This window comes from Candida pseudojiufengensis (genome assembly GCF_024610245.1).
Source record: "Candida pseudojiufengensis strain CBS 10847 chromosome Unknown scaffold5, whole genome shotgun sequence".
Lineage (NCBI taxonomy): Eukaryota > Fungi > Ascomycota > Pichiomycetes > Serinales > Debaryomycetaceae > Lodderomyces > Lodderomyces pseudojiufengensis.
In genome coordinates, this window is record NW_026261528.1 from 501241 (window position 1) to 524302 (window position 23062).

The window sequence follows — 23062 nt, forward strand, 5'->3', positions numbered from 1 at the left end:
GCAAAAATTAATCTCAATATTCTGTAAATTGTTGCCTGAGATAAAATAAATTATAAAAAGCAATTGAGAGAAAAGTAAACTACTTATCAATTGAACAAACAGATCAAATAAATGTATATGAGAGATCATATTTTTGGGTCTAGCGATACATCAAGAAATTCGATGTGAGTTGAATATTGAACGGTGTCGTTATGATTTATTACATGGTTGTATAGTAGAAAGTTGTGAGTCTTACGTCATATCAAAATCAAGACGTTTAGAAATTATTTAAATTAATTATCATCATCTGTAATGTCATATTTGTTTTCACCTTTCAAATCAGCTTATTGGATCCAATTATCGGTCGTAAGAGCTCTAACGTATAGATCAACTTCTCTCTGATTATCACTCACAACCGCGACAAAGTGATCCTTTTCTTTCATTCCATCAAAGTTGCTATCATATTTGATTTAACACTTTAAGCATACAAATGAATACGATTCTCTCAGTTGAAATGATTTGAAACTGTGTTGTTTATTGTTCAAGAACAATTTCTTCTAGCCCTTGGATCTCTTTTTCGAAAGTTAAGAACGCTGTATTTAATTCTTCAAAGTAGACAAGGGTGACTTTGAATCAAAGCTTTTTCTTGAATCTTGTCTTATCCTAGATTTGGATGCTGTTCCTAGTCAATTGTATTTAAAATTTCCCAAATCGTGGAGGCTGATCAATCAAACATGTCCATTGCTTGAGATTCTATTTCTAAATCAACGTTAAGTGTTCTTCGAATGTAAGTAATTGATCTTCAGTGAAATTCGGTCCTCCACAATATGGACTTGCCGCTTTTAGATCGCGAAATTTTTAGTTTTCAATCTTAGCAAAGACTTACATCTAGACTAAACTCACAGTGGGCCAAATTCAGACTATTGTTTAACTATTGATTAAAATCAATACATAAATCACAAATACCCACAATGCCTTCAACGAAACGACTGCATTCTGATAACAGGATTTCAGAAAACTTGAAAGAAAAGAGTCAAAATTTAAGCGACTTCAAATTAAATCATACACTATACATCAAAAATCTTAATAATAAAATCAATAAATCTCAATTGAAACACACATTGTATCTACTTTTTTCAACTTTTGATGATATACTATCAATACGGTTTGGTTCAAATGTTCATGAAGCATTCATAGTATTTTCCAATTCAAAAGCAGCTACATTAGCAATGAGAAGTTTACAAAATGAAAAACTTTATGGGAAAGAGATGTTAATTAGTTTTTCAACACATGAGTCTAAAATCATCGAATCACTTAAAGATAGAGAAGTTAAGGATGAGGATGAAAATGATGATGATGATTCCGTTCTACCAACTTACGATTAATGAATAAATAAATAATTGAATGAATGAATGAATAAATAAAATTAGAATCTATTTACAGTAATTTCGTTGCATCTTTTAATGCATTACTTACACAATCTGGAACTCCAATACCATCACCAAATACAGTTCCACCGAATGATAACTTAAAATTTTCCTTATCAACAATATTAAAAACATTTGCCTTTATTTCTTGATACCCTAAGTTATACTGTGGAATACAATTTTCGATCAAATTGTAACTTATAATTATATCGTTATCTCCGATAGAATCTATTTTAAAATCTTCATTGGTAGGATCATAATCTACTATTTTTATGTTGAATTTAGATATATTAACTTTTAATTTATCTTGTAAAATTTCTTTAACAATTTGTAAATTTACATTATTTGATGGTATATTCCAATTATTATAATAATGTCCTCCCATCATCACAGTAATCTTATTGTACTCTTCATATTGAGCAGGATTGGATTGTGTTGAATCAAATAATTTGACTACATTTTTTTCAATGTCAGAATCATATATTACTCCTAATAAAGCTTGTGGATTATCTTTAATTTGTTGATGTCTTGGTCTTAAAAATCCAAAACCTGGTTTGTTATGTGGTATTAATATCGATTTTTTTGAATAAATATTTGTTAAAAATATGGATATGTACTGCACTGATTTTAAATCTGGTATCAATGGGTTATTTAAAGGTAATGAGTTTGCTAAACTGTATGAGTCGATGGTACTTCTTATATGATCATATTCTTCATCATTCACAAGACCTATTTTCGGATCGCACTCTATGATTGGGGAGTTGAAATGAAATTTTATGTTTTTGTTTTGAGATAAATATGATGCTAATGCTGTTGGTAATGTTTGTAACCCATCATGAAGTTTAATCATAGGATAATCTTTTAATTTACTTTGAATTGAACTCAAATTAGACTCGGGAGATATTTTAGTTTCATATGTTTCTAATTCATCCGATAGCACATGCTTTAATGAAATTGGTTTTTTCTTTTTGATACTTTTCAACATGTGTTTAATTATTGATCCAGATTCGTTTTCTAAATCTTTCATGAATGGCATGGTACTCTTGATACTAAGTTTGGAAATATCTCCAGCGTAGACCCCATGTATTATTGCACTTGCAACATTATCGGTTAAGGAGGTACTACCCAATCTTCTTTTAAAAAATTGTTCAACAGATTCATCTTGTTCCAATGGTTTCACAAATGGTTCTTTTAATATGCCAAAAAATAATTTCGAGTCAACTGCTTTAACATTCTTCATAAATTCAATAAATGTTTTCAAAGAATTCGGCACTTGAATCAATTCACCAGTTGAATCTGTAATATATTTTTTATTAGCTATACTCAGTTTATGAATGACTTCAATTTGATCTTCAAGACCTAATTTTCTTAAAATGTCAATCATTAACAAAGACCCGTCTCTAATCCCTCTTAAAGTTCTAGGACCCTTTTCTAGTATTATTAATTCTCCAGAGTCCTTTACATGTAATGAAGGCAGTGACATCCATCCTCCAACTTTCAGTGATTTTTCATATATGTCAAACTTTATATCCGGTCGTAATTTACTTAAAAAGTATGTGAAGGTTAAGCCTGATATACCAGCTCCCAAAACTGCTATTTTACCATTTTGCGGTAATTTTTTCAATGACATTATTCTATGGTCTTATTATTTCGTTAAAACATTGATCCTATGATGATTTAAACAAATACAGCATGATTCAATTCGAACCTCGATTTTGTGTTTATTTTTTGATTTTCACCAACTGTTTTTTGCTTTTTGCAACTACAAGGTTTGATCTTGACCCAATTGTGAATCGGGTCTTTCTAAAGTTCAGACCGTCTTTAAAAACCTTATTTTTACGAAGTGACTCCTATCTCGATTTAATTCAACACAACTTGGTAAGAGTAATTAGAATGATTTAAGAAATAAAAATTTTCATGGTAAAAAGCATTGACGTAAATAATTTCTTAATTTGTTTTACCTCAGTTCAAAATCTAGGGTCTTGAAATAAAAGTTTTCAAAAATAAAATTCCTAGTTTAATCTGATCTGATAAGAGAAGATAATATTATAAGACTATTAGACTGAATATTAAAAGTTGAAACAATTTGTTTGTTTTTTTGCAACAAAATGTAGGTTAACCAAGGTCAATCCTTGCAATTAATTCTAACTACAAACGTTCATTTCAACTTTTACTTCTTCACACGAACTGTTGAACTTCTCAGTCTGGAGATAGACACAGGAGATAAGGAACAGGATGATTGATTTCATTTATATTCTAAATACTCTCCACTTTAATCTCCACTTTTCAATCAAACTCAAAAAATGCAATCTTATCTTTTAAGCATTACACAAAGTAAAACCCGCTAAATTGATTATTATCTTTAAAATCATACAGACATAAAAATATCTTAACTTTAAAACTATTATTGGACCATTAACTCCACAAAAACTTTGATTCTTTTCAAAATTATTATAAATTGATTTGATTTTATTCAAATATAATATTATCATGTTATTTCATGAATTTAATACGGATGAGGTTACCCTATCAAAGTCCGAAGGATAGATACATAAAGAGCACTTGTCTCTATTCAAGTACCTTACTCAGCTCAATTCACATATTATATTATTGCATTTTCTTCAGCATAAAGATCAAATAATCTCATTCAACGTTACAATGTCAATTGAAATTCCAAAAACTCAAAAAGCTATAGTATTTGAAGGTTTTAATGGTCCTATAAATTTGCAAGAAATTCCCGTTCCAGAAATTCAACCAAATGAAATATTAGTTAATATCAAATATTCAGGAATTTGTCATTCTGATCTTTCTACGTATCATGCAGCTTGGGGTAGTTTAACTAAAACAAAGTATGTATTAGAAAATATAAATTAAGTCAACCTTTTCAAGTTTTATGACTAACACTACTTTAAGAATTTTAGGACATGAAGGAGCAGGGGTAGTAGTTAAATTAGGTTCAAATGTAACTGGTTGGAAGATTGGAGATTATGCTGGAGTAAAATTAATTGATTCAACATGTTCTCAATGTGAACATTGTCAACAAGCAAATGAAGTATTATGTCCAAAAATTTCATTAAATGGTATAAGTACTGATGGAACTTTTCAACAATATGTAGCTACTGATGCTTTTAATGCTGCTCATTTACCATCTTCAGTTGATTTATCTAAAGTTGGTCCAATATTATGTGCTGGAGTTACTGCATACAAAGGTTTAAAGACATCAAATGCTAAACCTAATGAATGGGTAGCTATTGTTGGAGCTGGTGGAGGTTTAGGATCTTTAGCTATTCAATATGCTAAATCAATGGGATTAAGAGTTATAGGAATAGATGGTGGTGAAGATAAAGCTAAATCTGCAAAAAATTTAGGTGCTGATGAATTTATTGATTTTACTAAATCAGAAGATGTTGCAAAAGATGTAATTGAAATAACTAATGGAGGAGCTCATGCTTGTATTAATGTTTCAACTTCTGAAAAAGCAATTCAACAATCAGTATCATATGTTAGACCTAATGGAACTGTTGTATTAATTGGATTACCTCCTAATGCTAGTATAAATGTTAATATTTTAATGGCTGTTTTAAAACAAGTTACAATTAAAGGTTCATATGTTGGAACTAGATGGGATACTACAGAAGCTATAGATATTTTTGCAAGAGGTTTAATTAATTGTCCAATTACTGTTGTTGGTTTAAGTGAAGTTCCTAATGTTTTTAAATTAATGGAAGAAAATAAAATTGTTGGTAGATATGTAGTTGATACAAGTAAGTAAACAATAATAAAATATATCGAAAACGAAATTATCTATAATAATTAATACTTTATTGATTTTAAAAACTAAACCTACTACTTAAATTAAATCTAACTTATGATTCTTCTTCAAAAGCAGTGTGTAATGGTGAATATACATTTTTACCTTTGTAAAATTTAATAACTTGTTCAGCCTTTTTAGCAACACCTTCAGCAGTAAAACCAAAGAATTTAAATAAATCAGCAGCTTTACCAGAAGCCCCAAATCTATTTAATCCAAATTGTTCATGAGAATATTTAGACCAACCAAAAGTTGACATAACTTCAACTGATAAAATTGGTACACCATCTGGTAAAACTTTTAATCTATATTCTATTGGTTGTTTATCAAATGTGAAGAAATCTGGAACTGAAACAACTGAAGCTTTAACTCCTTGTTTTTCTAATTCTTTTGAAGCATCAATTGAAACTGAAACCTCTGAACCTGATGAAACTAAAATAATATCTGGTTTATCTTTTGGCCAGATAGTATAAGCTCCTTTTAATGCTTCTTCAAGACTTGAATTTTCCAATTGTGGTAAGTTTTGTCTAGTTAAAGCAATAATAGTTGGATGAGTAGTACCTTCAATAGCTGAAACATAAGCAGCTGATACCTCATTACCATCAGCTGGTCTCCAAACTGACATATTTGGTAAAGCTCTAAAATGAGCTAAAGTTTCAATAGGTTGATGGGTTGGTCCATCTTCACCTAAACCAATTGAATCATGAGTTGCAATCCAAATTACACCTTGATGTGATAATGCTGATAATCTAACAGCTCCTGCTGCATATGAAACGAAATTTAAGAAAGTACCACCATAATTTCTATAGTTAGCACCAAAGGCATCAATACCATTCATAATAGCACCCATACCATGTTCTCTAACACCATATCTGATATATCTACCAGCATAATCACCTAGTCCAGTTGATGGTGGTTGGAAATCAACTGCACCTTCAGCTCTAGTTAAATTAGAACCAGTTAAATCAGCTGAACCTCCAATAAGTTCTGGAATAATTGGACATAAAGCATCTAATACACCTTCAGATAATTTTCTGGTAGCTAAAGCTTTATCTTTAGCAGTAAATTTTGGTAAATGATCTTTCCAACCATCTGGTAATTTACCGTCTAATCTTCTTTGAACTTCTGCTCCTTCTTTTGGATATTTTTCTTTATAAGCTTTAAATAATTCTTCCCATTTAGCTTGAATTTTTTTATTTTCTTCAACTTTTTCAGCAAAATAATTAGCAACTTCATCTGGAATGAAAAAATTAGATTCTTCATCAAAACCCCATGATTTTTTTAATTGTTTTAAATCATCAGCTTTTAATGGAGCACCATGAACACCTCCAGTACCAGCAGCTTTTGAACCATAACCAATTGTAGTAACTAATCTAATTAAAACTGGAGCACCAGTAATTTTTCTTGCTTCATCAATTGCATCTGAAACAGCATCAATATTTGTATCAGCATCATGAACTTCTAAAACTTTCCAACCATAAGCTTTATATCTTTCTGGAACATTTTCAGTGAAAGCACAAGCAGTATCACCATCAATTGAAATTCTATTATCGTCCCATAAAGCAATTAAATTATCTAATTGTAAATGACCAGCTAAAGAAGAAGTTTCTGAAGAAATACCTTCCATTAAACAACCATCTCCCAAGAATGTAAAAATTTTAGCATCTGAAATTGGGAAATCTGGTTTATTATAAGTAGCAGCAAATTGTTTTTGAGCAATTGCAATACCAACAGCATTTGAAACACCTTGACCTAATGGACCAGTAGTAACTTCAACACCTGGAGTATCTAATCTTTCTGGATGACCAGGAGTTTTTGAATTTAATTGTCTAAATTGTTTCAAATCATCAATTTTTAAATCATAACCATATAAAACTAATAAAGAATATAATAAAGCACATGCATGACCATTTGATAAAACAAATCTATCTCTATTAATCCATTTTGGATCTTGAGGATTAAATTTCATTTTTCTCCAAACAGCATGAGCAGCTGGTGCTAAACCTAATGGAGCACCTGGATGACCTGATTGAGCAGCATTAACTTGATCAACAGATAAACCTCTAATGGTACTAACGGATAATTTATCAATTGCAGTAGCCATTTTGTTCTAAAGTCTTGTATAAAATTTGTATCTACTTAGATTGAAAATATATATATATATGAAGTAATTGAATCAATTGAGATTGAATTTGTTGAGATATATATGAAAAATAAAAGTTGATACTTAAATAGAAGGAAGAAAGGGAAGAAAAGAAAGAAAAGAAAAAGGAATGAAAAGAGAGGAAATAAAAATTAATAAGAATTGAATGTGTTGAAAAATTTAGTACAGACAGTAATATTATTATTATTATTATAGTATAGTACTTACAGGAACTAGTATATTTGTATTACAAAATTTTAGTAATTGCTTGCTTTAGTCTAATATAAATTTATTAAACTAGAATTACATTATATTAAGATAGGTCGGTTTCAAATTGAATTAATATTTTTAACTAAGCACTTTATTAAATTCAAGGGTTATATATTTTAAATATATTTTAATTAACAAGTACGTCGGTCCTTGTTTTTTAATAGAGTTTAAAATTCAATTAAAACTAATACGGAGGACTTATTTCAACTCTGAACCTTCAATGGGCAACAATTGATCAATTAGGAGTTCACTATAGGATTGTAGGTCGATAGTCGTCCATCAATTGCTCAGTAAAATGATTTTTTGAAACTTAAGCAATTGCTCATTTCTTGAACTTTTTGCATTCTGGAAACAAAGCAAACTAAATTTATTAAAGTTTAATTTACTGAATCATACATTAAAAGATCAATGCATGATTACCCGTATAAAAATCATCGAAACATTAAATAATTTTCCATGAAACAAACAAGAAGGATTAGAATGCTTGCATGAGCTAGCGAAGAGTTCTGACTACTTATCGTTGTAATCCGTAACCTATTGAACCATTTTTATGAATCGGACTACAAGTAAACGAACAATCTTTTTACAATTTAAGATTTTGTGTATTTCATTAACCCCCAACTATTTTGAAACAATTCAATCTTAAAGTCATACACGTGACTTTGAAGATTAGCCAATTTCCGAAATATGGAAATAGGTATTTACAATAAATACATTAATTAATTCTACAAACTCGATTTATGTCAAGAAATATATAAAATTGTTCTAACAAAAGTCTATTAATACAAAATACCATTACAATCAAGGATCATTAAATGGACTATTAAGTGTCGTACTATCAATTGTAATATATGTATCATCTCTACTACTTCCACCAATTCTTGTTTCACTACCACTTCCTATTCTAGTATCACTTCCACTATGATCATGTTCATCATTTGATTCCTTTTTAGTCAAATTTTTGTATGATGCAGCTCGAGTTATATGGCCAATGTCAGAATCTACATCACTATCAGCTTCATCATCGAAGCTACGATCATCCTCATTTTCTTCATCTGATTCTACAAAGTTATTATTATTAACAGCGACCCCGTCATCATCATCATCAACATCTACCTCTTCTTCTTCATCTTCATCCTCCTCTTCATCCTCTTCTTCATCTTCTTCTTGAATACGATCAACATTAACTAATCTAGGTTGTGCCTTTATAGCAGTCATAGTTCCATTATTTACAGATTGATTCAGTTGTAAACTTTGAGGAGAATCTTTATTTTCAGTGTTTGAAGATGAAGTAGAAGCAGAATTTGCAATTAATACGTCTCCAACAATACTTGCATTTTCAATAGTATTTAAATCAGAAAATAAAGAATCTGAATCATATGAATAAATTGATCTTGTATTATCTTTTGTTGGTCTTACTGTAACTCCTGGAACATAAGCTATAGGTAGTATATTTGAAGCATTTGAAAATGATGTAGCTACTGAATTTCTATTTGATGGATTTAAATAAATTTGTTGTTGATGTTCTTGAATTCTTTGTTGTTGTTGTTGTTGCTGTTGTAAATTTGCTTGTTTGATTATATTTTGTTGACGTGCTCTTCTTTGTTGTGCTAACATTTGTTGTTGTTGTTTGGTTTTAGATTTACTTGCATTTGGTCTAGTAAATGATTCATATGATGATACTCTTCTTACTGTTTTCTTTTTCGTATTTTGAATATTTCTTCTTTGTTGTGGTGGTGGTCTATCAATAACTTGTCCAGCAATTATTGCACCATTAGCATTATTTGAATTTATTTTGTCATCATTTCCATTCTTTGATGAAGGTGAATGAGTATTATCTAAAATATCTAATCCAAAAGTTTTTGAAGCAGGACTTGTAGGATTTGATCCATCTCTTAATTCTCTCATTTCAATCTTACTTCCATTATTATTAAAATCACTACTTTTATCAGCATATTCATCAGTTTCATAATCATTATAATCATAATCATTATCATAATCATCAAGCATAACTTGATGTTTTTTCTTATAAATCATAAAATAGTATAATATTGCACCAATTAATCCTAAAAATGCTAATCCACCAATAACCCCACCAACTATTCCACCTGTATTTATTGAATTACCTGTATTGGTTTTTGGTACACAATGATTATAAGCACATTTTTCACAACTAGTTGTAACTTGAACACATTGTTCATCTTTATTTGAACATACACAATCTGGTAAAGTAGGACAATTTATTACACATCCATTTGAATCTCTTTGCTGATCAGAGTCATCTCTTATATATAGATGTTCTTCAAATACATTTGGATATAGAATTTGCATGATATGGTTTATATATTAAGGATCGTATTGATTTGTGAAAGAAAGAATAAAGTAAATGAGGCTGAGGTGATCTTAGTAGATTTTCTAGTAATTAGATCTTATTTATCGCAGAATCTGAATGAAGCGATTGCTAGGTGTTGTAGATACGGTAGTGGTGCTAACTTCTAGGTGTATTATATTTGAAATAACAAATGGTGAAGGATGAAATTTAATTGATTAATGTTAAAAAATAAATTATAAAAATTTAATATTTTTTTTTAAAATCTGTATTTTATTTACGAAGATAATAAATGTACACTTACTCTATTTATAGTAACAAAACAATACTAATAAAAAAATAATTTATAAATACCCTGTGTAAGAGATATTGCAAAGTTCGAAGTGGTTTTCTATACCTATTCGCATCTTTATTGAATACTTTGAGATTTGGAAAGAGAATCCAGATGGGTTATGTTCGATCAAATCGTTATCGCTTTTTTTTTCAAATTTTTATTATTTGATTTTGTGTTCAGTTGTTTTGCATAAAAGTGGTCTAGATTCAAATCACGTAAATGTTTAACTCAAAATTGGTCTAAATCAAGCATAGTTCATATGACCATAAGTTTAATTCTCTAAGTATTTGAAAACAACTTTTACACCATACTGTGTTATATTTTTCAGCACAAGTTTTGAAGTATGTGACTTTTTTCTACGCGTCGAAATTGCTGGAATTTTCTCTTAGATATCTCATAAGGTTAGTATGAAACATCTGAAAAATTTAATACATCAAATGGTTTCAAAAATATAGTACTCAACTTTGAAGAGTATAACAAGAGTCACTTCCAAAAGATCGAGTATACATTACCTAAACATAATTACGTATAAGCCAAGAATTTTCATCAAAATATCTTTTAAATTTATCATCATTTGAATTTGATCCATCATTTTCTTTTTCATTAATATTTCCATTACTACTATTTTCTTTAGATTGATCAATATTTTTAGTTTTAGAATTCTCTTTAGTAGATAACCATTGATTTTTTTCAATATTAAAAATCCAACCTCTTTTAATTAATTCTTTTGAAGAATTATATTTTGCAAAATTATCAATTCCTTCACTATAATAAAAACAAAAAAATAATAAATCATCATCAAATTTAGACATATAATGAGAAGAATTTAATTCAAACATCGGTTCTTGTGGATAATCTATTGAAGAAGGATGAACATTACTTGGACTATATTGTCTTGGTTTTTCTGCATCAAATGAGTCTGGACAATTTAATAATGATGTTTCTAATAATGAACTTATTGATTGAATTGGTAATGGATCATTTAATCTACTATTTGTTATGTTTAACAATTTATTTAATGAATCACTCAAGGGATCAGTAGTTGTTGATACCGATGTTATAGAAGGTGATTGTGAGATATTTGAATTATTCGATACATTCTTTTTCAATTGTTGAGTTTCTTCATGTAATTTAGATTGAGTTATCAATGGTGATGTAGATGTAGACTTAGTGATGTTTGATGATGCAATATGATTGAATCCAGGAGGTAGACTTTTAGCAGGAGTAGTGGAATTTGATGTTGAAGCAGTAGGTGCCGATGATACAGCAGAAGCAAGTGCAGTAGCTAAAGGTACATTATTATTCATTGTCGGAGTATTATTGGAAGAATGTTGAGTATTTGATGAAGTAGCATGACCATTATTAATATTATTAGCTTGAGCAGCTTTTATAACATTTGAATAAGAATTAGCACTAGTAATCGGAGGAGGAGGTGCTGGTACAACATTATGTTGTTTCAACTTCTTGACTGGCGTTGTGGAAGATACTGGACCGTTTCCAACATGAGAAGGTGTGTTGTTACTTATACTCTTTGTGGAATCACTAACTGAGCCCGCCCTTCTAGGGGCGGCAGGTTGTGCCGACGTAGTAGAAGGTACATTGGACGAAGTCACAGCTGATGCGGATTGTGTAGCTCTGGTTGCTTCTGATTGTTGTTGACCCAATTGTTGTAATTCCAATCTTTTTCTTTCCTCTTCTTCAAATGATTCTGCAGCCATTTGTGCTAGACTTCCTTCCACTTCTTCTTCCTCTTCTTCTATTGGTTCCAATTGATCATAAAAATCATCATACTCCACATATTCTTCATCTTGATTCATTTCAACATAATAATCCAAATCATCTTTTACATCATCAATTTTTGCGGGGTCCAATAAATCATTTTCAAGATTTTCTAAAACTACCTCCAATTTTTCAATATGAGTATTATTTCTATCTATTTTATACTTGATATCATCTATTGATTGTTGAGCAGATGAACCTTTTTTCTTCAGTTGTCCACCTATAGATTCTAGATCTTGTTCCAATTCTTCATTTTGAGTATTTAGCTGTTCAATAACAGAACTTACATAATCACAAGCATCCGTTAATTTTTGAACTTCACCAAATCTAGAATGTTTTCTTTGTTTTTCAATTTCTAATCCTTCATTTGAAAATTGTTTAATCTTTGAAATTTTTTCCAATTCTTTAAAAGTATCCATAGCATGTTCAATTTTAGTTCTATTTTCTTGAATTGCATTTTTATCCAATTTTATACTACTATCACCTAACCAGATTTTCAATTGATCTCGAGATCTTTGTAGTTTTTTCAATTCTTTTTTCAAATCATTTTCAAATTTATCTCGTTGTGAAGCTACTTCTGCATGTTGTATTTTTTCTTTTATGTCATAAAATGCAGCTAGACCTTCATTGATTTTCTTATTGAGTTTATCAAACTCTTGCTGTAGTTTTCTTGCACTCATATTGTTTAAACTGAGTTTGGTTCTTTTGTTACTGACAACTTATGATTGTTTTTGTTAACTATATGTGTATCAGGTTTTATTTCATGTTTGAAAAGAAAAATATGAAATTTTGTGAGACATAGAGATAAACTTTTACGACATGACATGACTTGAAACATTCATTAACATGCATTACTATTAGTCTATAATTAATCTAATCTAGTGTTCTAATCTAAAGTACCTATTTCTTGTTTTAAAAATTCATTTGTAAAATGATTGATTTGTTTAAAGTTATACTCAAATCCATCATTACCACCATAATAAGGGTCACTAACAATTTTATCAAACTCTTCATTAGTCCTCCATTTTCCAAATATATCAACAACTGATTTATTATTCTTTGGTTTCATATAACGTAAATCACTTAAATTACTTTCATCCATTCCAATAACATAATCAAATCTATCAAAATCTTTACCACTTATCTGTTGAGCATGATGTTGTACAGGAACTCCATGTTTTCTACAAGTTCTAGCTGATCTTGAATCTGGACTCTCTCCTATATGCCATCCTGATGTGCCAAATGATTCTATGTTGCTGAAATATTTTTCATAACCTAATTCTTTAACTCTATGTTTAAATATGGCTTCTGCCATTGGTGATCGACATCTATTATTTGACTGTTGTCAGTATTAATTGATATATTATTTGTTTAAAAGTAACTTTAGTACATACATATTTCCCAAGCATACGAATGCCACAGATATCTGCTTCTCATTCGGATTGAATAGAGGCGCCATTTTTTTTGTGTATGCTGGATTGAATAATTAAATCGTTTGGGTCAGAGATGTCAATATTGAAACTGAATCTTAATTTAGAAAATAAATTAAGGTCTACAAAAATATATTTTTCTCATCATGACATCATTATCTACCATTCGGTTAATACAACTAACTATACACAACCTAAAATAAATTATCTAAACAAACTTCATTGATTTCTCTTACTTGTTTGAAACTTGAACTTATAGCTTGTAATGTAGCAGCAGATTTGATAGAGCATTCACCATTTTCATCAATGTCTAATAATTTTTTTAATGATTCTATGAAAAATTGTCTTGGATCTGTCAATGATAATTCTCTTCTTTTTATCAGATCATTTGAAACAGAAAATATATCTATTTCAGGAGCATCTAAAACGTTTTTAGGTGGTTGGTTTATATTGGCAATACTTGAAGCAGTATTGATACCATTGATTTTTGGTGTAGTGCCAGATGCAGAAGGAGTAGTTTTCATTGGTGGAGATTGACCTGAGCTTTGAAGCAGTGGTGTTGCAATATTATGAGGAGTCTTAATTGAAGATGCTAATGCATTTGGAGTAGCAGCTGCAGCATTACTGCTAGTACGTTTCTTTTTTGGAGCTGCTTTTTTGGTTTTTGGTTGCAGAATTGAATTTCTTTGTGGAGGAATTTGTTGAATTGGGGGTTGCTGTTGTTGCACTTGAGGCAATTGCTGTTGCATCTGAGGTGGAATTTGATTTTGATTAGGAATCCAGTTAGGACTCATACTCATTTGATTACCGACTAAAGGTTGCTGCTGTTGCTGAGCCTGTATTTGTGGAGGATGCTGTTGTGGTATAGCATTTGGTGGTTGATTTATTGGTGTTTGATACATTTGAGGTGACGATTGTGGATTTTGACTCAAGAACGCTTGATTTGCTCTATTATTTTGATCTGCCATCATTGAGTGTTGCTGAGGAGCAGGAGCTCGCCTCATCTGTTGCTGTTGTTGTGATGAAATAGGTGGTTGAACATGTTGTTGAGGAGGTACGATTGAGCTATTGGCACTTAATTGTTGACGTCTTAAGTTGATCTGTTCCTTCACATAATCGAAATATTTAGCGTACTGGCTTTTCAATTTCTCCAACAAATCAGGTGCTGCTAAGTATATTCCTCTGTGCAAATTATCAAGTATATTTTTAGTCATATATTTCATTTGTATTAAACGTTTGGTGCCCTCAGCATTTTTTGTAAGTAAGAAAAAATAACTAATTATCGAATCCACATTACCATACTGTTCTTGAATTCTACTCATTGCTTCTCTAACATTTGATTTGTCAGTTGGGGAAAGTAAGGTTGTAACATCTTTCAATAATACATTATTTTTTGAAACATCTTCAATTAATTGTCTTAAACGAAGTTTTGCTTCGTCTGTTAGTGGTGGGAGTAATGATGCAACACTTACATTTGCCGGAGCAGTGTTTGGTCTACCACCTAAATTGTTATTTGGCATATTTTCTACTACGGCAGTAGCTCCTCTTTGATTCATTAAAGGCGATGAAAGGTTGTTTTGAACTGCGTTTGGTTTCAATTGAGTAGCTGGGACGGAATTATTTAATAATGGCAGAGCATGAGGCATATTCGCCATTGGAGGTGGAACAGCTCCTTTTTGTTGCATTTGTACCGGTACATTCTGTTGCTGTCTGACTTGTTGTTGAGGAATTTGATTTGGCTGCAATGCTGGATTTGCTTGTGGAACTTGTCCTAAGTGCGATGGTTGGTTTGGTGGAAGTGAGCTAATACCTAATCCGGTTGCATTGTTTTGTGAGCCCATTTGCAGTTGAGACTGTTGATGCAGATGTGGAGGAAGTTGTTGATGTTGGGGTTGGTGTTGTTGTTGCAGATGTTGTTGTTGTTGTTGCTGCTGCTGTTGTAGTTGTCGCTGTTGTTGTTGTTGTTGCTGCTGCTGTTTCCATAGCTGATTTTTCTGATGCAAAATGTATTTACGTATGAATGTTTCTTTCATTGTGGGGTCCAACTGAGTGTCAATTTGTTTCTGTTGTTGCAACCTATTTAAAACTGACAAAGCTTCATTTGAGTATTTTGCAAAGTCTTGTTGTGTAATTTGGAATTGAGGAGGCTTTTGTTGTGACATCTGACTTGGAATTTGAGATTGCGTTTGGTTTTGTTGAATTGGTTGCTGAATTTGAGGATGTGGTGGTTGTTGGGGTTGCTGATGCATCGGAGGCTGCAGAATATTGGGAGTTCCTTGAGGAATTTGTTGGGGTAAAGGAGGTTGTGCTTGAGTTTGAGTAGAAGCTCTTCGAATACCTCCTTGATTTTGTTGAACAGTGTTGAAACCTTCTTTTTGTGCAGCCAATCTTTGATTCTCCAAAAACATTTCACGTTGCTTGGGATTCATATTGTTCAAGTTCACACCGTTAACACCCTGATTGACCATATTCACTTTATTGTCACTTGGTTTACCATTTGGAGCAGTTCCATCGTATCTCATGTTTAACTTTTGTTGTTGCTGGCGCATAACTAATTGCATATGAGTTGAGTGAATATCTTTAATTAATGGAAGCATATCTTGGGATATTATTTTCTTTCGAATACAATCAAAAATTTGATTCCAAGTTGAGACTCCTTTTGGTAAGTTAGGGATTTTACTTAATAACGGCATTGGTATAGGAGTACTTCTGATTAATTGGAGCAATTGAGGTGGAACTTGTTGATTTGCAGTGCCCAAAGTATTATTCTCCCCCATTGTTGGTCCTGTTTGTTGTTGTTGTTGTTGTTGTTGTTGTTGTGGCCTTTGAGAAACATTTCCTCTTTGATTTTGAGGAACTTGTTGCTGAGATTGTTGTGGTCGCTGTTGCAGTTGAGGTTGTTGCTGTTGCTTTCCTTGTGTTGGATTCATAGCCGCTTGGCTTTGTTGTGTTTGTTGTATCTGCTGTGGTCCTTGTTGTTGGTTTACCATTTGTCGGAGTTGTTGTTGTCTAGCTTGAATCTGAGCTTGTGATTGACTACGAACTTGTGCTTGCTGTTGTAAGAATTGCATGTTTTGAGCATTCATAGGACTCATATTTCCAGTTGTATTTCGTACAACTTGAGGAGGTTGTTGTTGTTGACTAGTATTTGTTGGACCTGATCCTCCTCCCAATTGTTGCTTTTGCATTCTTAATTGATTCACTTTCAGTTTTATAGCTTTCAAGTAATCATCTCTAGAAGGGGATTTTTCATAAACAATTTTTTCAAAATCTTGAGCCATTTTTGTTAACTTTTGGAAATCAAAATTTGGATTAGTTCCATGTAAATCAGATAAAGTATCCATTATAATCAGAACAACCCTCTGTCTTTCTTCCCCAGTATACATTCCTTGCCAAGGAGTCAGACCATTGGGCACTCCTTGAGACACGTTATTGAGGTTCATAGAAAATGCTAAATTGTGGATGACTGTCTGTATGGAAATTTAAGATAAATTGTAAAAGTACAATGTGCAAAAATCGATTTGAACCACCTCAACGATATTATCACACTTTATACTATGAAGATTCTCTCAGTAATGAAATATATGATTATATGCAATGATTTTTTGGGAAATATACTCCACCTATGAATTATGGTTGATTGAAGTGGTATAGGAATTAAATTTAGAATTTTAAAAAATAAAAAAAATATATTAAGACTAAATCATAAAAAAAAATATTGTAAATGAAAAACCCTAAAACAAAGAGATAGTTGAAAACGTCGAATCAACAAGAGAAATAAGTTAATAGATTAAATGATTTAAATTAGCTTATCACAGCCCAAGGCTAGCTTAGAGTTTTTTTGATGAAAATTTTTCATCAAGTCTTAAAATAATAAGCATAATTTAAAGTGAGCTTCCCCCCACTTGAACAGAAATCAAAATTAATACTACGCTTTGTTTCAAAAATAACAAATTTATGGTCCATCTCTAATAATGCAATAACTTTTATTGACAACTATATAGTCTTATAAGTACGCTTAATAGCTCTTTTATCTTCATATGCTTGTTGTTCCTCTTGATCGATGAACTCCGTAGCATGAGTCAATTTCCATTGTTGTTTTATGAATCTCAAACCCATGGTGTTTACTCCAACGGTATTACAAGTTTTGGATAAACTTTCTCGCAATTGTTGTTTAACTGATAACAATTGGTTTTTCAAAATTGGGTCCTTTTGATTGATCAATTCTTTGGAATTAGAAGATATTATGAAAAATAATACTCGACATATTAAAGATAATTGAGTGATATTTTTGTTGATGTTTCCCTTCTGAGTCCAAATCTCAATCATTTGAAATAGTTTTAAACAATATGAGAAAGGCAAGACTAATAAAGCATCATCCAATTGTGACGGTTTAATTTGAGTCAATGTATGCATTACATATTGTGATCCTGTCATGTTGAATGCTAGCAATATTGAATTTGGTGTTGGTTTAACAGCATTTTTACTTATCTTCAACTGAGCTTCATACAGTCTTATAGCTTCTAAATCTTCAATACCTATATCCAATGCCTCCATCAATTTTTCTCCTGCTTTCAAAGTTTCCATAGTTTGTTTACCAACTCTTTCAACTTCATCAGTTTCTGCTTCCAATTCCTCATCCGTTTGTTGTTTAGGTTCATCATTTTCCAATTGATCTATTAATTTATTTTCATACAATTCGTCCATTTCTTTCTCTCTTTCTTCCTCCAAAAACACTTGATCGCTTGTAGCAGACCACAATCTGATTGAATGATCATGAGAGGTGGAACACATGAATAAACCATTTTTACTTATAGCCATACACCATACTTCACTTTGATGAGCAGGTAATTTTTGTATACATTCAAATTTATCACCATCCCAATATTTGATTAATCCATCTTTACCACTTGAGAAGAAATTATGCGATTCTCCAATAAATTTGACGTTCATTACTGAATCTTGATGTGCAAAAATTGATTTATGACAATCACCAAAGTCAAGACCCCAAATTTTGATATTTTTATCAGCTGATGAAGTTATGATTAGCTTTGAATCTGAGGATATATCTATTGACAAAACAGGTAATTTGTGTCCGTATAATGTTAAGAATAACTTCAATGTATCTAGGAAAACAACTTGTACATTGTTATTAAGTAAGGAAACAGCAAGATATTTATCATCTGGGGAGATTCTTACACATAACACGTCCTCATCCAATTCCAACGTTTGTGTATGGATAATTTTCAATTGCGATATTACCGTATTTGTAGCTGGTATGATATCCTTCTCAACTTTGAAGTTCCAAAATTTAACACATTTATCATTACCACCTGTCACTAAGGTTTTACCATCGGATGTTAAATCTAATGACCATACAGCAGCACTGTCCTCAGCTCCAGCAATTTGATGTGCATTTTCAACTCTATCAACTAACGAAGATGTAGTTAAATCATACAATTCCAAATCACCATTTTTAAACCCAACAACTATTAAAGTCCCTCCAGGTAAAAATTTACAACATAATGCATATCCTCCTTCTAAAGCAAAAGTTCTTATCACTTTGTATGTTTTAGTATTCCATATTTTCAATTCTCCATTTGATGCAGTTGCTAATAATTTATCGTCTTCAGGTGAAATATCCATCGCTCTTATGTCAAATTTATGTCCCAAATGATCTATAAGATAAGTCTTTACGTATTGAAGGTCGTTAGACTTCTTGATATTCTCTGGTACTGGGATATTAATGAATTCAATCATGTTATTTGCACTTCCTATTAGTAGATTTAATTTCTTTCTACTGTCTGTAAAGCAAGTGGAATTAATTTTTGACATTAGTCTTATAATTGTGAGGGGTGTTATCAACATACTTATTTCTGATTTTTCTATACTTTGTAGGATTTCCTCCTCATCCATTCCTTTCTCTTGTAATCTTTTCATTCTTTTGGTAATTCCCTTTTTCATCTCATCATCTGACCTTACCCTGAATAGTTCAATTGTACGGTCAGCGTTCTGTATAAGGAATAAATCAACCTCAGATCCATTATTTTTTATTGTTTTGAAATGTATTTCATTACCTCTTGATTTACTAGTTTTTTCAAACATTCCTCTTTCATTTATTTTTTGACCATCCTCTTGATTAAGATCAATCCCCCATACTTTCACTTGATCTTTGTTTCCCGTCGTCACCAACATGGTTTTATATTTGTTCACTCCCATTGACCAACACTCCGAACTATGGGCCAAATGAGTTTCAACGCAATACTGACTTTTCAATTCCCATAATTTGATCAATCCGTCTTTAGAACAACTCAATAAATAATCTTCCATTTGATCCAAATCTTGGACCTCATTAGATATGAATTGCAATCCAGTTATTGGTCCCTTATGACTTTTCAATTTAAATAATCCACTTTCTCCTACAAGGTCCCACATTATTATACTCGAATCATTAGACCCACTAACTAACCTAGTTCCACTTCTATCGAATTTCAACATACTGATTGAAGATTTATGTCCTTCGAAAGTCATTAAAACAGATTGTGAACTAACATCCCATATCTTTATTTTCCCATTATCATAACCAGCCGCTATCAAATTAGTTTCTTTGTAGTATGTTAAGTATGATACCGGACTAGGTGGTATAATAGTACTTGAATTTGATGCTCCAGGTGAGATAGAGTCATTGAATCTTTGTAATAATTCTCCAGTCTTGATGTCCCATATTAATATTTCTTCTAAACCTGATGTTAATGCTCTTCCCACAGAGGTTGAAGATTGTGAATCTGTAGGCGGTAGCCATACTATGTTTGAATGTGAGGTTATGACTCCAAAACATTTCTCTTGATCATAACGATTGTAGGATTTGACCATTTTGATCTAGTAAAGATAGTCTGCTTTGGTTGGCCCTGAAAATTAATCTTGAGATGCGAAATTTAAAACTTCTATTTTTGTGTTCTTCGATCTAAAACTTGATCAAAATAATAACTGTACGAATAGCGAAGGATAAATTAGAATTAAAAAGTCATTTTAATTTTTTGCGAAATCTAAACTTTTAATGTGCTACATTCTATATAATTAAATAACTAAATAAAATATTGATGAAATAAAATAACGTCATTGGTTCAACTGATTGCCCTGCATTTTGTTTACTTGTAGATGAAGTGGTACTTGAAGAATCAACAGTAGAAGACCCTGAAGAACTTGATGATGTTGAAGATTGCTGTGTAGTAGAAGAAGCAGTTGATATTCCAGATATCTCATTAATTCCACTAACACTGTTGACAGCAGCAGCTTCTCTCACACCACCAGTCCAACAATAATCTTGAAAACATTTTTTACATTGATCAGATTGATCTTCACCAAATCTTTCCTGTTGTCTTCTAATAATTGCACATCCAACACATGCTAACCAATCTTCATCTTCAGTTAAATTTTTTCTAGACATAACTTCAAACCCATTTCTTATGGTTCCCCATTTCTCAGCATTTTGATATGATAGTTTGAAAGTTGAAAAATTTGACATGTAAGATTGATAGTGATTTGATATATAAACAACTAAAGGCACATCAGTAGTGTTAATATTAGAATTATTATGCCAATCAACCAAATTAGTCAATTCTGATGCATTACAACCAAAAAACACTGGCTTTGAACCTAAATCCTCGTCTAAAAATCTATCAACATCTGGTGTGAATGGAAAAGGAGTTCCCTTACCTAAAACCGAAAATTGTCTTTTATAAGTTTGCATTATTGAAGTACCATTAGGCCACAGCTGATCTGTGTCGGCAGAATTATCAAATGCAAATATGACATCAACATCTCTTGCATTTTGTATTAATGAATAAAATGGAACATTCTGTAAATCTTCACCTCCATCTACTAAATATAATGTATCATTTGAGACCATGGAATGAGAGTCGCCATGATCTGCACCAAAAAACGGATTTGGCTCATAAGATGCTATATCCCATTCAGCAAAACTTAAAGTTGATAGCAAATCCGTCAACACTGATTTAATAATACTATTTATATCATAATCACCCAATTGCAAGATTATTTGATTAAAAAGGGAGGATGAAGTTCCCATGATGAATCCGGCATTATCAAAATTTTTAACACATATACCTGTATTGTTTGGAGTACCACCATCAACAGTGCTTCCTAAATATTCAACATTAGCAAATGATCTTAATGCTCTATCCCAGGATCCTAGATCATATGCAGAAATTTCAACAATGGTACTATTCTCATTGATAATCACGGTATTCGGCAATCTTGCATTTGCAATAACTGTAAAATAAGGCATTTCATAATTCTTAAAATTAGACATGTTTTGAACACTTGACCATGTTACATTTTCTCCACCACTATCATCTTCGAAAAATTGATGACTTAAAGCTCTACCCCAAATGTCAGTAATAGTTGTATCAAATCCAGCATTATCTTTAGCTAATACAGCTTGTCTTAACCCATAGTAATATGATATAGTTTTATCAATTCTAATTCCACTTGGATTCAATATTGAATCTTCTAGTTGCCAAATTTGAGAACTTCCATTAAAAATATCAGCCACAGATATCCAATTATTCATAACTAGACTTCCTACTAGCCAGTTTCCTCCAGATAATCCTGTCAAATAAGTAGATGATTGTAATAATCCACCGACTCCATGATCGTTTGAATCATCGAATCTATCATCAGTTGCTAATAATTGTCCTGCACCACAAAGCATAGCTCTATATCCACCTCCACTAAATGCTAGTCCAATAGTAATATTATGATCATTAGAATTATCATTTACAAAACTTTCAGGATCAAAATCAGTCAAATTTGCTTTTTTCAAAAAATTAATCAAATTCTTATTGGTAATTTCTTGTCTATTTCGTACATAATTTTTCTCTTGATCTGATATTCCATTAGAACCTCTGATTAGAGATCCAGAAGGACAAGTAGTGTTATAAGGAGCATACGGATTTGAATCATCTGTTGAAGCAGCTCCAGTTTCTGTACTCGACCCACTTGACCCACCAATGAAACCTCCAATTAATGATTGAAAATATCCTTCACTTTCTGATGATGAAGCTGGTATCTCAGTACCAGTTGAACCATTTGAGCCTGATGTAGTAGTTTCACTATCAAAGGGCCACAATCCCTGGGCTTTGTGAAGTGATGTGATTAAAAGAAATAGGACGTAAAATCCTTTCATTTAGGTAGGAACTATGGTTGATGAAAGTAGGTTGAACTAAGTTGAAAGATGAATATCTTAGCTAACTTTTTATGATTTAGGATTGTGTATTTAAACCTCCCTTACCGAAAAATAGCAATTTGATTTCAAAGTTAAAAATAGATTTTTGTTTCAAATCAATGGCTTAGCTTTAAACTAGTGAATGGTGGCTATATGCTTAGTCATAAATAATTTAATTCATGTACTCAAATTTAAGCTTTACGTTAAATAAAAAGTTGTCATTAGCCTAAGCTTAAAGGTTAAATTAATAGAAATACTTGCTTACTTGTTTTAGAAACTTCTTTAGGTGAAAAAAAAAAAATAGGGTTTTGTG

General features: G+C 31.3%; 10 protein-coding genes across 10 annotated transcripts; 2 read left to right on the forward strand and 8 right to left on the reverse strand. All coding sequences in view use genetic code 12, as the record gives it.

Annotated features, from left to right (window-relative positions):
• Nucleotides 1-950: 950 nt before the first annotated feature.
• KGF55_002523 (U2 snRNP complex subunit) lies at nucleotides 951-1364 on the forward strand (the record flags this gene model as incomplete). Its single annotated transcript, XM_051757216.1, has 1 exon — nucleotides 951-1364. One exon carries the CDS (start codon nucleotides 951-953, stop codon nucleotides 1362-1364), a length of 414 nt encoding a protein of 137 aa, XP_051614784.1.
• Nucleotides 1365-1416: 52 nt separating this feature from the next.
• HEM14 (oxygen-dependent protoporphyrinogen oxidase) lies at nucleotides 1417-3036 on the reverse strand (the record flags this gene model as incomplete). Its single annotated transcript, XM_051757217.1, has 1 exon — nucleotides 1417-3036. The coding sequence occupies one exon, from the start codon at nucleotides 3034-3036 to the stop codon at nucleotides 1417-1419; it is 1620 nt and encodes a 539-aa protein (XP_051614785.1).
• Nucleotides 3037-4064: 1028 nt separating this feature from the next.
• On the forward strand, nucleotides 4065-5178 carry ADH2 (alcohol dehydrogenase; the record flags this gene model as incomplete). Its single annotated transcript, XM_051757218.1, has 2 exons — nucleotides 4065-4255; nucleotides 4320-5178. 2 exons carry the CDS (start codon nucleotides 4065-4067, stop codon nucleotides 5176-5178), a joined length of 1050 nt encoding a protein of 349 aa, XP_051614786.1.
• A 94-nt stretch (nucleotides 5179-5272) lies between these two features.
• TKL1 (transketolase) lies at nucleotides 5273-7321 on the reverse strand (the record flags this gene model as incomplete). The annotated part of the gene is made up of 1 exon (XM_051757219.1): nucleotides 5273-7321. The coding sequence occupies one exon, from the start codon at nucleotides 7319-7321 to the stop codon at nucleotides 5273-5275; it is 2049 nt and encodes a 682-aa protein (XP_051614787.1).
• A 1110-nt stretch (nucleotides 7322-8431) lies between these two features.
• On the reverse strand, nucleotides 8432-9961 carry OPY2 (Opy2p; the record flags this gene model as incomplete). The annotated part of the gene is made up of 1 exon (XM_051757221.1): nucleotides 8432-9961. One exon carries the CDS (start codon nucleotides 9959-9961, stop codon nucleotides 8432-8434), a length of 1530 nt encoding a protein of 509 aa, XP_051614788.1.
• Nucleotides 9962-10805: 844 nt separating this feature from the next.
• NOT5 (CCR4-NOT core subunit) lies at nucleotides 10806-12752 on the reverse strand (the record flags this gene model as incomplete). Its single annotated transcript, XM_051757222.1, has 1 exon — nucleotides 10806-12752. The coding sequence occupies one exon, from the start codon at nucleotides 12750-12752 to the stop codon at nucleotides 10806-10808; it is 1947 nt and encodes a 648-aa protein (XP_051614789.1).
• A 206-nt stretch (nucleotides 12753-12958) lies between these two features.
• Nucleotides 12959-13531, reverse strand: LTP1 (tyrosine protein phosphatase; the record flags this gene model as incomplete). The annotated part of the gene is made up of 2 exons (XM_051757223.1): nucleotides 12959-13411; nucleotides 13484-13531. 2 exons carry the CDS (start codon nucleotides 13529-13531, stop codon nucleotides 12959-12961), a joined length of 501 nt encoding a protein of 166 aa, XP_051614790.1.
• Nucleotides 13532-13696: 165 nt separating this feature from the next.
• MED15 (Med15p) lies at nucleotides 13697-16945 on the reverse strand (the record flags this gene model as incomplete). The annotated part of the gene is made up of 1 exon (XM_051757224.1): nucleotides 13697-16945. One exon carries the CDS (start codon nucleotides 16943-16945, stop codon nucleotides 13697-13699), a length of 3249 nt encoding a protein of 1082 aa, XP_051614791.1.
• A 553-nt stretch (nucleotides 16946-17498) lies between these two features.
• DIP2 (snoRNA-binding rRNA-processing protein) lies at nucleotides 17499-20375 on the reverse strand (the record flags this gene model as incomplete). Its single annotated transcript, XM_051757225.1, has 1 exon — nucleotides 17499-20375. One exon carries the CDS (start codon nucleotides 20373-20375, stop codon nucleotides 17499-17501), a length of 2877 nt encoding a protein of 958 aa, XP_051614792.1.
• Nucleotides 20376-20571: 196 nt separating this feature from the next.
• Nucleotides 20572-22710, reverse strand: PLB5 (Plb5p; the record flags this gene model as incomplete). The annotated part of the gene is made up of 1 exon (XM_051757226.1): nucleotides 20572-22710. The coding sequence occupies one exon, from the start codon at nucleotides 22708-22710 to the stop codon at nucleotides 20572-20574; it is 2139 nt and encodes a 712-aa protein (XP_051614793.1).
• Nucleotides 22711-23062: the final 352 nt, after the last annotated feature.